Source organism: Lissotriton vulgaris, chromosome 10 (genome assembly GCF_964263255.1).
Source record: "Lissotriton vulgaris chromosome 10, aLisVul1.2, whole genome shotgun sequence".
In the NCBI taxonomy this organism is placed as follows: Eukaryota; Metazoa; Chordata; class Amphibia; order Caudata; family Salamandridae; genus Lissotriton; species Lissotriton vulgaris.
Genome location: NC_141698.1, coordinates 564,163,156 through 564,180,248, shown reverse-complemented (window position 1 = coordinate 564,180,248; position 17,093 = coordinate 564,163,156). Strand labels below are relative to the sequence as shown.

The 17,093-nt window shown below is 46.6% G+C and overlaps 1 protein-coding gene across 4 annotated transcripts in view; it reads left to right on the top strand.

The window, feature by feature from the left end:
• CLEC16A (C-type lectin domain containing 16A) overlaps positions 1-17,093 on the top strand; it is a 704,284-nt gene that overhangs the window by 317,440 nt on the left and 369,751 nt on the right. For all 4 annotated transcript variants that reach the window (XM_086941416.1, XM_086941414.1, XM_086941413.1 and 1 more), the window contains exon 15: positions 12,206-12,250. In XM_086941416.1, the coding sequence (XP_086797542.1) occupies positions 12,206-12,250 (45 nt within the window). The remainder of the gene's footprint in view (positions 1-12,205; positions 12,251-17,093) is intronic.

Genomic DNA, 17,093 nt, shown 5'->3' with positions numbered 1-17,093 from the left:
AGGGACAAAATAACATATTGAACGCACCATTCAACGGGGAACAGCTCTTTGGAAGCGCGGTGGATGGCACGCTTAACCAACTTAAAAAGGTTAATGAAAGCGCGAGATCTGAGGGCAATGCAATTCAGAGGTGGAATACGTTCTTCCAGAATCCAAAGGCAGAATGAGCATTGCACACTGTTGACACTAGAAGGGCAGTCATGTACAATATTGAAAGAACAAAAGAATACAGGAAAGCAAAGCAAGTCTTTGTATCTTTCGCAAACAGTTTCTTGGGAAGACCAGTAACCAAGAACACAATTGCACGATGGATTGGGCAAGAAATACAACTGTGCCACTAGCAAGCAGAACAGCCATTGCAAACAGCTCCACAAGCTCACTCAGCAAGAAAGAAAGGAGCAACTATTGCCTTTCTAGCAATTTCTCCAATTCAAGAAATCTGCATGGCTGCAACATGGTCCTTAGTGCACACGTTCACACAGCACTACTGCGTGGACATCCAAATGGATAAGGAAGTGCAAGTGGGACAAAAAATCTTGCATCATGTATTAAACAAACCAATGCTCATCTTCCACCCAGCTGCCACAAAACGAACAAACCGCTACAAAATCTATGCACAGTATGTGAATCCAGATAAGATTCATGCTGAAAAACGAAAAGTTTCTTACCTGTCGGTGTCATTTTGCAGCTTGAATAATTTTCTGGATTCACCAGCAAACTGACCCTCCACCACCAAGGAAGATGAGACAAAGAACACTTTTTTTTTTTTTTGTGATACAGGATAACGCAACGCACCGGAAGTGATCTTTAAAAAAAAAAAAAAAAGGAATCCGAAGATGGCGACCAGAGGGACACCAAAAGGTAGTATGTCGACACCCTCCATCAAAAAAAAGGACAAATACAAAAATTCTGGACGCAACCACTAGATGGCGGAATAATGCACAGCATGTGAATCCAGAACATTCTTCAAGCTGCAAAACTACACCGACAGGTAAGAAACTTTACCTTCTATTCAGTAGGAGGTGGGATTGCAGTCTTTTGTTGCTGGCGTTTCAAGCTCAGATTGATGTACTCCAACAAATTCAAATTTTAACACTGATGCTTGGTTGGAAGGCTGTTGGTTTATAGCCTGGCTTATGTAAAGAAGTATTTTGGGGTTTGGACTTGATGATTAGACTTATACACTTATCTTGTGTTGCTATGCCTGCATGTGTAGAAGAACTAAATGAAGTGAGCTTTAAAACACTATATTTTGCTTTCTGGTTTGACGTTTGTTTTTGGCCTATATGGGAAGTGTTTTTGCTGTTGGCAGGTATGTACCTGATGGTTGGTATGGTCCTGAGACATCTGTTCAATTCCTTCTTGTGTGAAGTATTTGTTCTGGTTCTTGGCTGTCTGATCCTACTTCCTCTTTTAGGGTGAAGGCAGGTCTTTATTGCCTTCATGAGTTCCAAGGTGCATTGTATGTTTCCTGTCTTTAACAAGGGAATTGCAGAATTTTGTTTCCTTCATGGAGAAGGATGTTCTGTAGTAGGGGATCTCTGTGCATAGTCATAATCTAGTGAATAGTCCCGCTCATGAGCGTGGACCCCGGAGCAATCAAAAATAATCTCTTAAAATGTCTAAAAATGCAGTCCTGCATAGACACTTAAGAGAGAATTTAAAGACAGATAATGCAGCCTATACCCACAGGCTACACTGTCCAGTACTTCAACTAGACATTCCACCAAAACCACAAACAGTACAGCCTGCCAAGTTTTCTTCATAGAGAAAAACTTCCCCTTTTACCAACAAAGGCTTAGGAATGATAGAGAGGAAGGGGAGGACAGACAAGCCCCATAGGCTGCCATTATGTGGATCAAAAAGGGATACAGTGCCTTTAAGAAAACTTTCTAGAACTTTCAGTATCCCAGAATGCCCAGCAGGTCCCATTTACTTCCAGTTGTTTTTGCCGGCTCCTGCTAGCAGGACCCTGGAGCATTGAGCTCTCCCTTTTTTGGGTTTATTGTAAGAAATTTGCAATTTTAAAGTGTGTCAGTGTTTACACTCGACGTGTTTTGGTGCCCTCTTCCTTTTCTAGTATTCTGAGCACTCTTTTTTTTTGTCAAAAAGGCCAGCATTGTTTAATAAATGCCCGGAGTGCTCCAGGAAGAAGGCCAAGCCGGACCCACACCCTGTGTGTATCCTTTGCCTCCCTTCTACTCATTTACCTGAGAAGTGTGAGATTTGCAAGACCTTCTCCACCAGGACCCTGAGAGACAGAAAGAAGGTCAGACTCCAAGGACTGGAGGAAAGAAGGCTGCAGAGTCAAGGTGGGTCTGGGCATGCTGGATCTGCTTCCTCTGCCTATGCTGAGGCCTCTGGCGGGCTCCCCAGCGTCAAGAAGGCCAAAAAGTGTCACCGTTCTCCGTCGCCGTTGAAGGCATCGACGACGGCGTAGAGAAGCATGAAGGCACTCTGCTCCCCGTCTACCCAGGGCTCTGGGTCGAGGCGACGTCGACGTTCGACGTCGAGGAGACTGACGTGACCGAAGACGTCATCATCTTCGTCGTCGTCCTCTTCGACGTCATCGTTGACACTTCGACGTCGTAGGGGTTCCAGTCGGCGCTCGCCGTCGAGGCGACACCGCCGTTCGCCCTCGACGTCGACTCGATGATTGGCGCTGAGAAGGAGGTCACCGAAGTCACAAATTTGACGTCAAGGCGCAGATCATCAGCGTCGAGGCAGCGAAGTCTGTCGTCAAGGCATAGGTCGACGACGTCGTGCCGACGTTCATCGGCGTCGAGGAGGCGTTCTTCGACGCCGAAGAGGCGCTCAGCACCTAAGAGGAAGAGATCATCCTCCAGAAGGCGTTCTGGAATCAGGAGTCCTTACGGATCCTCCGGGGCACGACGGCGACGTCGGTCACCAACAGGGGGCGCTGCCTCTCGATCGCCTACTCCAAGGAAGAAGATGAGGGAGTCACCGGGCTCGGTGTACTCTGTGGTGTATCACCCCCCAACCTGAAGGCACCTACTCCTCCTCCTCCACTGCCTAAGGAGCCGCCGCTGCGCACTCCTTCACCACCACCTCCTCCTGTTCCTCCACATGGACCGCCACGGGCTCCGAAGTCGGTCTCACTGACGCACCTCCCTACGCCGCCTAAGGGGGCACCTCGGCCGAGGTCCCCGGTCAGGCCACCACCGCAGGCTCCTCCGCAAGCACCCGCGGAACGCCCAAGGCCTAGAAGACCTAGATCTCGCTCCGGACGGAGAGGGAGGTCCAGGACTCGCCGTCGCTCATCGACGAGATCCAGACGACATTGTAGATGGGGTCGGTCTAGGTACAGTACGGATTCGTCCAGCACAAGGGACTTTTCGCCAACTCTATCAGAATCCCCTCGGATGAGGGTATCCCCTGTGGACAACGTGGTCTCCTTTCAGGAAGTCTTGTTGAGGGGTGCGAGCAAGCTGGGCATCCAACTGACTGTGCCCACGCCTACGACCTCCGTAATATTTGAGAGACTTCACAAGAAGCACCTATCTAGGCCTCTGTTGCCCTTGGTGCCTGGTTTAGTGGAACCCGCCATGGAGCTCTTCCTCACTCCGGCGGTGGCGAAAGCAGCCCCCTCCAGGCTGCAAAAGAAATACAAGGCTCCTGATACGGACCCAGCTTTCTTCCGATTGGATCCAGCTCCGGATTCCGTAATTGTGACGGCGGCGAGGAAGCAACACGCCACCCCCCGTACTCAACTGTGCCTCCGGACAAGGAGAGTTGCTTGTTGGACTCAGCGGGCAGGAAGGTGTGCGGGACAGCCAATAACTCCATGAAGGCTGCCAGTGCATCTGCGCTGTTGGGGCGCTATGATCGGGCGCTGTGGGAGTCCCTCCAACAGTTCGCCGACCTCCTTCCACGGGAAAAGGAGGAGGATTTTATGGAGATCCTGATTGAGGGTTTGCTAGTGTCGAACCAGATGATCAGCGCAGCTGCAGACTCTTCTCTCCTGGCAGCCCACGGGTACTGCCATGGAGTTAATCAGAGGTGCCACGCTTGGCTCCGATTGACAGAGGGTGGCCAACCTGCCCTTCTCGGGCGAGACCCTATTCGGGAAACATGCCGACGATGAGATGGCCCGCATGAAGGCGAAGGCTGAGACTCTGACGGCTGTGGGCTTGGAGAAGCCGAAGAACCAGAAGAAGAACTACCGCCCATTCTAGAGACGGTACGGGGCGTAGGGCAGAGGGCGAGGTCAACAGTCTGGACAGCAGCAGCAGCAGTTCCAGAGGAAGCCCTTCCAGAAACGTCAGAGGGGCATGGGTGTCTGCAATCTGCCACCGCAACCAAAGGCCTGGCCGGGTCTAGGCCCTGAGCGATTACTTCCCCGTCATCCGTTACCCACTCCAGTGGGGGGAAGCGTTCAATATTTTCTGGCAGAGGAGAAAAATTACTCCGGACAAGTGGGTGCTGAATATTGTTTGCAATTGATACAGTCTTCGGTTCACCAGCCCGCCTCCAGCAATTCCACTGGTTTGCTCGCAGTTTCAGCTGCGCGAGCTCCAGGCGGAGGCCGATACCCTGTTAAAGAAAAGGGTGATAGAAGACGTCCCTCTGTTACAAAGGGGAAGAGGTCTTTACTCACGGTTCTTTCTGGTCCGCAAAAAGGACAAGAACGAGTTAAGGCCTATTCTGGATTTGCGACAAGCAAACCAGTGGATTCGCAGAGAAATATTTTGCATGCTGTCTTTGCACCAGATTTACCCTCCACTGCAAAGGGGGGACTGGCTGTGTGCGATAGACCTACAGGATGCATACTTCCATGTGCCCATTGCACAGAAACACCGGAAGTTCCTGTGATTCCAAGTCGGCGCCAATCACTATCAATACACAGTGTTACGGGCTGAAGTCTGCGCCCAGGACCTTTTCCAAATGCATGGCAGTGGTAGTAGCACACCTGAGAAAGAACAAGGTGTTTGTCTACCCGTACCTGGACGATTGGTTGATCAAGGCATCCTCCTTCTCGAAAGCTCAAGCGCACTTCCAGAAGTCGCCCGTTCTCTTGAACAAGCTGGGGTTGCACATCAACATGTCCAAGTCTGTCCCAACTCTGGTCCAATGCCTACAGTACTTGGGAGCCTCTATCAATACGCTGTCAGCAAGCGTGTCTCCTTCGGAGGAAAGATGTTTATCACTCCTTCGGAAGGCTCAGGCCCTTATCACCGCTCCATCTAAGACAGTGAGGACGGTGTCTTCTCTACTGGGGTCCATGGCCTCTTGTATCTTCCTCACGCCACATGCAAGGCTACACATGAGACCGGTGCAGGAGTGTCTGGAGGATCAGTGGGACCAGAGGAGAAGAAACTGGGACAACAAGATACGACTGTCTCTGCATGCTCTACAGTCTCTGAAATAGTGGTGATCTCCTGAAGGGGGTTCCCTTCCACAAGGACATTCCCACTCAGACTATCATGACGGATTCTTCTCTCCACGGCTGGGGAACGCATTCTGGGGAGTTACAGATCCAGGGACGTGGCCCCAGACGGAGTCCACGTATCACATCAATTTTCTGGAACTCAGAGCTGTTCACATGGCACTGAAGGCCTTTCATCTGTCCTTCCAGACCAACTCTCTGCTTGTACAGACGGACAATACGACCACGATGTATTACCTCAACAAGCAGGGGGCCTCGAGATCGTGCACCCTGTCGCAGGAGGCGCAGGCGATCTGGCACTGGCTTCTTGGCAGAGGACTGACGATAACGGCTACTCATCTACCAGGTGTGCAGAATGTTCAGGCAGACGCACTGAGCAGACTGATCCAGGAAAACCACGAATGGGTCATAAACGACGAACTGCTCGGAGACGTCTTCACCAGGTGGGGCACTCCAGACTTGGATTTGTTTGCCACCGGCGAAAACAGCAAATGCTGAGACTTTGCATCCAGGTACTACCAGCAGGGAACGCTGGGGAATGCGTTATGGATCAACTGGTCGAACAGCTTTCTGTACGCTTTTCCACCCATTCCCCTGATTCCGGCGGTGCTCATCAAGCTGGCCCAGTCCAGGACACGGATTGCCTGATTGCCCCGGAATGGCCCAGGCAGTGGTGGTTCACGGACCTGCTTCACCGGTCTCTCCTTCCTCACATCCGGCTGCCGTGCCGGCAGGACCTTCTCACGAAGTTCGGTTGGGCAGATGGTGCACCCCAATCTCTCGTCTTTGAGTTTGGCGGCATGGCTCCTGAGATCGTGCAATATGGCCATTTGAATCTCCCTGCAGATTGTATGGACATACTGAAGGAAGCCAGGAGACCTTCCACTAGGACTTCTTATGCGTACAAGTGGAAGATATTTTGCATCTGGTGCAAGTCCAAGAACTATGATCCGACGACATGTAAGGAAGATGTCATCCTTCCGTACCTTTTGCATTTGGCGCAGTCTGGCCTTAATTTTCATTCCATTAAGGTTCATCTCGCTGCGCTGACTGCCTACAGGAAATGCCCGTCACAGACCTCCTTCTTCCAGATCTCTGTGATCAAAGATTTTTTGGAAAGCTTGAAGAAAGTGTTTCCTCCTGTCCGGCTTCCTTCGCCTTCATGGGAATTGAATGTGGTGCTGTCCAGATTGATGAAGGAACCTTTTGAACCTATTCATAAGGCTTCGTTGCAGCACCTGTCCTGGAAGGCGGCGTTCCTCGTGGCCATTACATCGGCCTGCAGGGTGAGTGAAATTCAGGCGTTGTGTTGGCAAGAACCTTGCACTGTATTTCATGCTGCTAAGGTTGTTATGCGTACTCACCCTAAATTTCTTCCTAAGGTTATTTCTGATTTCCATGTTAACCAGACCATAACTTTACCTACGTTTTTTCAGAATCCTTCCTCTCCAGCGAAAAGGTCTCTACATTCACTGGATGTCAGGAGGGTGTTGAAGTTTTATCTGGATAAAACCAAGGATATTCGTAGGTCAGACCAATTGTTTATCAATTATGGGTCAGTCAGGACAGGTCTTGCTACCTCAAAACAGTCCATTTCAAGGTGGATTGTGTCCTGTGTACAATTGTGTTATCAAAAGGCTAATAAGACCTTAGGGGGACCTAAGGCTCCTTCCACCAGGGGCAAAGCTGCCACGACTGCTTTGTTACGTAATGTTCCCATTGCAGAAATCTGCAGGGCGGCCACTTGAAGTCGATCCATACCTTTGCTAAGCATTACTGTCTGGACACTGATGCCAGGTTGGGCAGGCTTCGCTGCGAAATCTGTTCGCACAGTAGTGGTGTTGTACTTCTTTTTTTCCACCGCCGCTTTGGTGTGGGGATGGGTTTGCCATTCTATTCACTAGATTAAGACTATGCACAGAAATCCCCTACTACAGAAGGAGTAGTTTCTGTCCTGTAACTCCAGTTCTGTAGTAGGGGTATCTCTGTTATAGTCATAAGCGCCCGCCCTCCTCCCCGGGTAGAAAGATGTTCATGTTCGGAATGCTACAGGTCTAGCGTTATACGCCTTCAAAAAGAACTGAATGTAAATGGGACCTGCTGGGCATTCTGGGATACTGAAAGTTCTAGAAAGTTTTCTTAAAGGCACTGTATCCCTTTTTGAGCCACATAATGGCAGCCTATGGGGCTTGTCTGTCCTCCCCTTCCTCTCTATCATTCCTGAGGCTTTGTTGGTAAAAGGGGAAGTTTTTCTCTATGAAGAAAAGTTGGCAGGCTTTGCTGTTTGTGGTTTTGGTGGAATGTCTAGTTGAAGTACTGGACAGTGTAGCCTGTGGATATAGGCTGCATTATCTGTCTTTAAATTATCTCTTAAGTGTCTATGCAGGACTGCATTTTTAGACAGCTAAAGAGATGTTTTTTGATTGCTCCGGGGTCCAAACTCATGAGGGGGACTATTCACTGGATTATGACTATAACAGAGATACCCCTACTACAGAACTGGAGTTACAGGACAAACTACTCCTTCTACAGGTGCACTCCTTCTTGTAGGCTGTGACCGCTAGCAGGTGCCAGTCTAGACTAAAGGGGCCTTTACTGGGAATAATCTTAGTTTTACTTGGATGAAGGATGGTCCCAATGGAGTGCATGTGCCTTTAGACAGTGCATACTAGAAAAGGCTGAAGTCAGTACACTTTTGACGTTATTTCTTTAGTTTGTGTTGCCATTGAGTTGCCTAAGTCCGTGGGCAGAAGTCATTTTTCCATTAGCATCTCCGTCATTAGGTGACCAGCTTCTAGTCATTAGGTGACTTGTAACTGTGGCTTCTCAAGTTTCATAATGATCTCTGCTTAACGGGTATAGTTGTATCAGATTCAGTTGAAGAATTTGAAGTCCAGTAGTAAGCCGAATTAGGTGTTGAAGGAGAGGTAGCTAATACTTGGGCTTGAGGAACACCAATAGTTTCCAATAGGAACTGAGGTAAAAAGGGGCAGTAAAATTATGTGTGATCTATCCTAGAAGTTGGAACACATCAGCCCAGTGATTTTTATGGATGCCATCATCCTCTTCCCTCAGAAGTGGATTAGACGTGATTAGGCTCTGTGTCAAAGGATGCAAGTGAGTCTAACAATTGTAATGCAGTCACTCTTTTTCTCCCCCCAGTTGTTTTCATGGCATCCTGATGAAGCTCTGGGCAGCTCTATGCATCTTACTGGGTGAAGCCGTTTGTATTCCTAAACATGGGCCATTTGATATTGTTTTGTAGCACACTGAGTGAAGACTAGTTATCAAGATAGATCTTGATGATGGGTTAATTAAGTGTTTTGTGATGACATCATTGAATGCTTTAGTGTTTGTCTTGGAATTGGTGCACTCATGGTTTCCTAACTCTCCGAGGATCTTAGGTAGCTCGTTGGAAGGTCATTTTCCTTTAGAGATCTGTAGGGTGTTGTGAAGCATTTTTGATTTCTTGATGGATGATTTGTAGGCATGTTTGTTCAATTACTTTCAGCAGGTTGTGTTCTACTGATTTCTCTGTAAATGTATTTTGTTTAGTCAAAGGGGGCCTATATGTTTTGATCAGATGACTTAAAGAGATATAATTTTGTAGAACACTAGGAAAGCCAGTTTCAAACATGTCTACCTATTTTATATTGATATTGGTGAGTAATGAGCCCAGGTGCAGAGGTGTTTGTTCAGTTGTTATCTAACATGACCTTCTTATTGCTCTGTTATATTCAGTAGCTTAATGTGTTTGGCATATATTCAACGTATTAGACTTGAGTCATGAAACCACTCTAATCTGGGTGGATCATCTTTCTCACCACAGGCGTTCGAGTTAGCAAACAGCTTTCTGTGAGCCTTTGCATTTTGTTAGTTATAATGATCTAAATGTACAATAATCTGGAATATGTCATTATTTGCTGTAAATATTATCAAAGTCTCTCTCTCATACAAAAATCTCGAGCCCGCCTGATGATATTAGTCTGCCAGCAGCCATGCAATTGATAAAGCTACTACTCTGGACATGACCTCAACTCCTGAAAAACATTGAAATCCTGATCAGAAATATTACCGTCGAGGGTTTTGAGAAACCTAGATGGTGTTTTAGATTAATTAGGAGGCAACAAGGGTTTTCTGGATTTTGCCTTAATTGATTGAAATCAGTAAGAAGACTGCTGGTAGCTGACTTATAGCAGGAAGTGAGGTGGAGTGGTGTGCTTTGTGTCTCTTGGGTGTTGCTTGCATTATTTCTTTCAGCCCCTTTCCCTTCCTAGGATGCCCTTGCCCAAAATAGCTAGGCTGGGCTACTGCCGATTGCCTTTCACTAGGGGATGCTATGTGGTACGGGGGATGCACGTGAAGCCTCAATATTCCTCAAAGTGTCATAGGCCAGAGTGCACCGGTACTAAAAGTGTAATAGGCAAAGGAAAAATACTGAGACCAGGGCATTGCTACTGCTACACTCTGTGACAGTCACTCTACACAAATTCCGCAAAGGCTGCCTCGTTGAGTTAAGTGACTTTAAATGGTCTTGGATCCATAAGGTAATGTGAAGTATCCTAATTACATATGTTGCACCATTTTATTTTTTGTAATATACTGTTTCTCAAAATTAAATAGGAATATTTCAACTAAAATAAGCAAATCCCTCAAATATGCTCAGGTTCTGAACAATATTGAATATAGCAAGTCATAAAACAACATTTGTTACATTAAGAAAAAAAAGAATATTGTCAAGTGTGTTTTTCCACGTAGTGGGTCGATGTGTGTAGAACATCGGCTAGATGTTATTTTAAAGCAAGATATATAAGCATGACACAAAAGAATGTTAATTCTAATCGGTACTTGTTTCCACCAATTTCGCATCTGTTTTTAATGTGCCGAGCGCTCCACTGGATTCGTTTGATTTTCATTATTCTCAGATGGAAGCCATAGAAGATGTAATTGAAGAGCCACATATATGCCCCATCTATATGTTACCTATCTGTTAGACGGGCATCGCTCCCAAGATGCCAGTTCCTTTTTTCATCACAATGTGAACAGTACAACCTATATAGCATGTACCCTATTTTGGCTATTTGGGGCCGAAAGAGAAAAGAAGTTGTGTGTCATCTGTCTATGACACGATCTCCACACCACATGATTTTACAATCTGAGCCAGGGGTGCTACGTAGATGTTTAAAAGTTGTCTGGCTCGGACATGATCCCTGGGGGACCCCTATGTTGATGTTCATTGTTCTTTATTCGAAAGGACCCAGACGCACATTCTGGTTGCGGTTTTCCAGGAAGTTCCTCAGCCAAAGTAGCACTCTTCCATGAATGCCAGCAGCTTGCAGTCTGCAGATGAGTGTAATGGGAGACTGTGTCAAATGCTGCTGCTACGTCCAGGAGCACTGACATTGCTGGAGTTCCGACATCCAGAGAGGTGCAGATATTATCTTGTACTGCCAGCAGCGATGTCTCCGTGCTATGATGTGTGTGGAAACCAGACTGAGAGGAGTCCAGAATCTTGTGGGTCTCCAGAAAAGCTATGGGTTGGCTGTTAATTAAGCTTTTTGGGTTTTTCGCATCAAAGGTAACAACGAGATTGGTCTATAGTTTGCAAGATCTTTGGGATGTAAGGATGTTTTTTTAGGAGTGAGGACCCTAGTGCGTTTCTACTCCCACTGTAGGTTTCAAAGGTGATTGAACGATTGAATAGCATTGAGACGAAAGGTGCAGGATGATGTACTAAACTAGACACGATCTTGGAGGGACAGGGATTGCAAGGGGAGCCTGACTTGATACAAGGAAATCATCTCAGGACCTCTTCAGTAGGTCAGAGATTAAAGTCCCCAGGCTGCAAAGGGCCTCAGGATTTGAAGAAGTCGAATTCCAACTCTGTGCTGTCTAGGCTGAGCAGGAAATTCATATACATAGAATTGACTTTTTCTTTAAAGACGTCTCCAAGAGAGTTACAGAAACTTTGTCTGGGTGGAAGTTGCGCAGGCCTGGAGTGTCAAAATTATTTAATGCTTTTTTAGAATACTCTGGAGGAGTTGCCTGCTTGAGCAATGGTCAAGGATATGTGCGCTTTAATTGCTGCTTTGACCTTATTGTGGTAGATCCTTACTGCAGCCCGGCATATGGATTTATCCATAGGGAATTTAGATGAGCACCTTCTTCGCTCCAGCCATTTACACTTGGATTTCTGTTGCCGTAATGTGTCTGAAAACCAATGGGTCTGATGCCTGGAAGGGGACTGGTGGGTATTCTTAAGGGGTGCTATAATTCAAGAGTGTTAATTAGCAACTTGTAGGTGGCGAGAGCAAAGTCGAAATCCATTCTGGGAGACAGAGTAGGGGCCTTGAATGCCCCTGAAAAGGTGGCGGCCGAGACCGACATCCAGGGACACCAAGGTTTGAAGTCCACCGTCTTGGTTTATTTTTTAATGCTTAGCAAATGCTTCTGGGTGCCTCATGCTGAGAACATCTTAGTGTAGACGCCTGGCGCGACAAGCTCACTGTAGGAACTATCCCAACTATAAGGGCCTGATTTTCATCTTAGCAGACGGTTAATCCTTAACAACGATTTAATCTGGTCCTAAGTTGGAAACTTCTTTAACTACGCTGGCTGGGTTTTAAAAACTTAACAAGCAATTTGAGTCCAGTAACTCTGTCATGGATAACAGGGTTGAAACAGTTGAGACCTGGCTTTTGTGTGCAAGTAGGACCTTGCAATATGTATTTTTGTCTGTAAGGAGTTCATTTTGATGATGTGTGTCATAATATTAAAAAGATTTCTGTTTTATTCTAGGGAGCAAGAGAAGAAAGTGTTCACCTCCTGCGTCGTTTTTACAAGGTAGGTTTTTGCAACAAAGTTATTGGAATAGTTGTTTAATTGTTGTCTAATCTTTATTGATATAATGTAAAAGGAGTGTTTGATCAAATGTGTATTCTAATAGAGTCCTTGATTAAGATTATTTATACATCATGGCTTTACTGGATGAATTAGTCATAGCGAGCGGTGGGGTGAAGGCCACACAGAGAAGGGCTCATAAACTTCTTAGAGTGCCTTTATGATTTTTCTGATTGGCCCTGTAGTAAGTTCCATAAAGGTGGATAATGAATAGCAAATCCACAATGTTAGTATCCTGCAGTTGGAGAGAAATTATTGATAGCTACAGTTTTAAGCTTGGCCTATCCTTAACAGTAGCTGTTTTCATTCTACATTACATATAGTCTGGTACTCAGACTGAAACTGATTTGTGGAAGGCATAACACCCTAAAACCACACAAGTGTCAGAGGGATATGAGTAGGCAATGGAGCTTCTACTTATCTTATCAAATCTGCTTTACTCTGCATTTGTGAAAACTTGGAGTTGTGAAACCTGTTCCTATTGCAGTGTTAGGTGCTCCTAATCGCATTAGCCACACTTAAATTAATGACTGCACTTACAAAAACAGGATATTTTACAAGACTTTATTGCAAATAAAGACAGCGAGAAAGCTGTAGGTGATAGTTACCCACATTGATAATTTTAATAACCTAAGGGTTGAAGATTACTCCTTTTGACCTTGAAACTGTTTCTTTGCTTCTTAGTTACTAAAGTAGGGCCACATTCAATTTGATGTGACTTTTTAGCTAGACAAAAGATTTCTGACTTGTGCCAACCTCACTTGATTCAACTGGTTTCATGATTAAGTTTTGCCAATGTGGCTCTTGTGTGCAATTCACTAATTTGTGTTACATCGATATGTATATCTAGCAGTTCTTTCTCAGAGTGCAAGTGGTGGAATATATTTTGCCCAGCTCCCTTGTCTACATAACTTTACTATACATGTCCTTCAACTGGGAGGAGCGATATCTGGGTACCTAGGTGTTAGGCCTAGCCATGGGGCAGGGCCTGTTGCAGCTGCAACCCACTGAGCCACCTGAGTGTGGTCTTAAAAACAATAGGCTTTAGACTAAGGGCACAGCATCAGCTCCATGTCTGTAGTGCTCAATATGCACAGTTGTTGACCATGCATTAGTCCTTGAATATGCTGTTTTGTGTTAAATCTGTTCTGACTTTTTGTGAGACCAACCCATGCTTATTAGAACGGTGCTTTTTGAACTAAAATTAATTCATAGATAACACTCCCACACCTGTCTAATAATAACATGCAGGGGGCGTGGCCTAGCGATCCAACATGGTGGACGCGTGTTAGGTGAGCTCTGCTCAGCCCATCTTCAAAATCCTTCAAATATCCTGTTTTGCCCGTTGAAATTTTCCCTACCACCCTTGAGGTCAGACCACGACTGTAGTGAACGCTGCAGCGGATGAGGCGTACGGCCTTTGAGGCCGGTTGTGTGGCTGTGAGGCAGCGCCCAGGTGGCGCCTGCGGAGGCTGAGGACAACTGGCGCGGGCTGCGCTGATATCCCCCGCAGCCGCCTGTCTACGCAGGGCAGTGACTTAGCCCTCTGACACAGACGAGGAACCTGAGTGGTGGCAGCGGAGGCATCCACGTTGCGGAGCGATTCCCGGTGAGGCTCCGGTGAGTGCGCTGGTGCTTCTCTCCCTCCGCCTGCCGCTTGTCTCGTACTCTACGGATGGATCGAGCCGCATTGGGGGGGCGGCTTGCTGTTGGCCGGCTCCTGGTGCAAGACTTACAGCGTTCCAGACAAGCTCCGGCGGGGCCCCTGGGGCTACGCAGCGGGTAGCTCCAAGGCCTGGGGGTTGGGCAACGTGGCCCTGTCACTTGGCTGTGGGACTGAGGTCTGCGACCCGGGGGTTGCTACCAGAGACACAGCGATGTTCTATGCCCCGAAGGGCTCCTGATATAGAGACTCTGTGACTGTACATACGTGGGAGGACGCAGCTGCCCGGATCTGAGGCTGGATTGCCTTTGTTGGATGGCAGTGGAGTATACTGGGACCGATGGAAAGAGAGCTAACGGTGGAGCCATAGTGGCAGCGGGTACTGCATGCTGCGTGGCTGTGGGCGACTCGGGAGAACACTACAGTAGACACTATGGCACGTGGGAGTCTGGTTTGGAATAATTGGGCCCTAGTTGAATCCTCGCTCATCCTCTGACGTGGGGTTGGGTCTTGGAGCCACGAGGGATGAAGGATCCGGTGCGGTGGTAACTCGCACTGCCCAGACGATCGTGAACGCGTGATTGTGAGGACTGGGGGGCACCCACTAGGGGAAAGGAGGGTGCAACAGTCAGTGGAAGCGGCCAGGCTAGCTTTTGGTGCAGTTTGTGGGCAAGAGGGCACCATACAGGCCTCCCATTTCCAGAGCTCCTGGACACAAGACAGGATCATCAGCAGCATCTGTGGCAGCGAAGGCCAATGTACCATGGGCCTCGTGGGTGCTCCTCGTGTTGGGGGCCAGTCTGGGGGGCCATCGATCTTCCATTTTGAGAGCCCAGTGATCCGAGTTACACAATTGCGAGGGACAAGGTGTATGGAGGCTCTGCCAAACAGAGCACCCTAGATCTTTGTGCTGGAGCAGGAGCCCCAACAGCGGAACAGGGAGGTGTGCAGGGTGGGGTCCAACGTCATGCTCCTACGGCAGGACCTTCGGAATGATTTTGAGCGCATCACCAAGGCTGAGACTAGGGTCTCAGGAGTAGAGGACTCGCTCATTACCTTACAAAAAAACGTTGCATCCTTGGAAACGATCACCAGGGGCCTGGCCCCTAGGGTGAAAGACGAAGAAGGCAGGGCAAGGAGGAACAACATCCACTTTAAGGGCATTGTTGAACCTGCCCCCAAGCACTCCCTATGTTCCGCAGTTTATAGATGTGGCATTCTTCCAACTGATTTAGTTTGCAAACTCCGACGTCTGCTGTATTGGCATAGATTATGGTCCAAAGAAGAACTGTCTCCATATAGGCTCCTTCTTGCAGAAATAATGTGTCCAAATATTTATCTGAAAATTTTTTGGACAAGGTTTGTCACGGAAATCACTTTGAAGCTTAACGTAGCCGTTCTGTGGCATTCCCCTGATGATGCGGCCTCTATTCCAAGATCCATGCTTAAAAATAGACTAAAATCTATTTTATGGGTGTTATGTGGTCACATTAGGCCCAGGCAAGAACATCTCCATTTTACATACTCAAGTTTAAAATTGACATCTTTCTTGAACATTGACAGTTGACCCACATTTGCTTGCATGCCTGTATGGGATAATATTCTCAGAAATTACTTTTTGTACATTTCAATTTCTTCGTTGGCATATTATGAGAGCCTTGAATATTCTATATGAGAGCTAAGTTCACTGCTCAAAATGTTGTTTGTTATTGTCCGCTCACCTTCAGCACTGTAAGGAAAGAGTCAATAATGGGGAACTGAGGGGGGCTTCGACAGGGCAACATGGGTGAAGTTTCTTATATAAACATCATCACTCCGTTATCTAGTTAGGTGCATTTTGCTGACATTGTTATGGTCACCTCATGCCAGAATTTCTGCCCTGCTGAAACCTGTTTACCTCTTAAGGATGGCACCTAGCTCTACACCAAGACGGGCTCCCGGATGAAACATACCCACAGGTAACTGGGGAGTTAGTTCACTCTCAGGGACTCTGGCAGCTTCACTCACCCTTGGCACAGCAGGCTAGGTAGGATCATAACTATACCTTTACTCGTATTCAAACATATATTCTTTGTAACAGCACATTGGTTGAACTATTCATTTTCTTTACCATTCTTGTGATGCTGATTGCTCTGTTTTGTGTCCTTCTATTGATAATTGCAGCACAAATATTTTAATCAAGAATCCTATTGCTTCAATTAATATTTGAAGCGCCAATTTGAGTATTTCTTGTGTTTCCCTTTGAGTAACTTTAGATCTGTTTCCATGACTTCCTTAGGCAGTGTTGTCTTATTCTGAGGTTGCTCATACCACCTGTTACCTTGCTAGGTTAGGGGTACAGATGGTGCACTGTGAGTCAGTCAAGACTAAGGACAACCTATCCTGATGCGAGTGTGGACTTGCACAGTTTTGACATTTATGCTGTCCAAAAACACACAGTTGTACTGAGAAAGTATGAACTGTACGGCATGGGATGAGGAATTAGGAAAATGCAGTCAGGGCAGCTGAACAGATAGTTTTTTTTTATATTAATGTATTCCAATTTTGTTTTAGCCTTTTCTAGACCAGATTACTTGGCACCCTAGCCAAGCAGTTCTTTATACATTTCTGATGTGTAATGTTGCCTATTAACATTTTCTGCATTCTCTCGGGATCCAATTATTGCCTAAGCACGTTGTCTCACCTGTAATCTAGAGGAGGAAACTCTACTTAATTTCTTCTTCTTTTACAAAGCCTATGTCTCCCCCCGCAAGAAGTGGATCAAACCCATGTGTATCTTGTTAGACATAAGGAGAATAGAACGTGCATTGAGAATGAGAACGGACACTGACGAGAAGATCTACATTAGTGTCAGCAACTTCCTATTCTCTGCATAGATTATTCACAAGAAACCCTTGCTTTGAGGTTGAATTTTGACGTAGTATGATTATATTGGCGGTCTACAAACTTCTGTAACAAAATGTTGCTTTGCACTTCTCATAGTCAAGACTTAGTAAGATGATACAGGCATGCTTTAATTTTTGGTGTTACTAACTGGCTGCTGCTAAGCACTTTGAGATTTTTGCTATTTTATCATGACCACTTGTTCATTTTATCAGATGGTAATTACTTTTTAATTGCTTG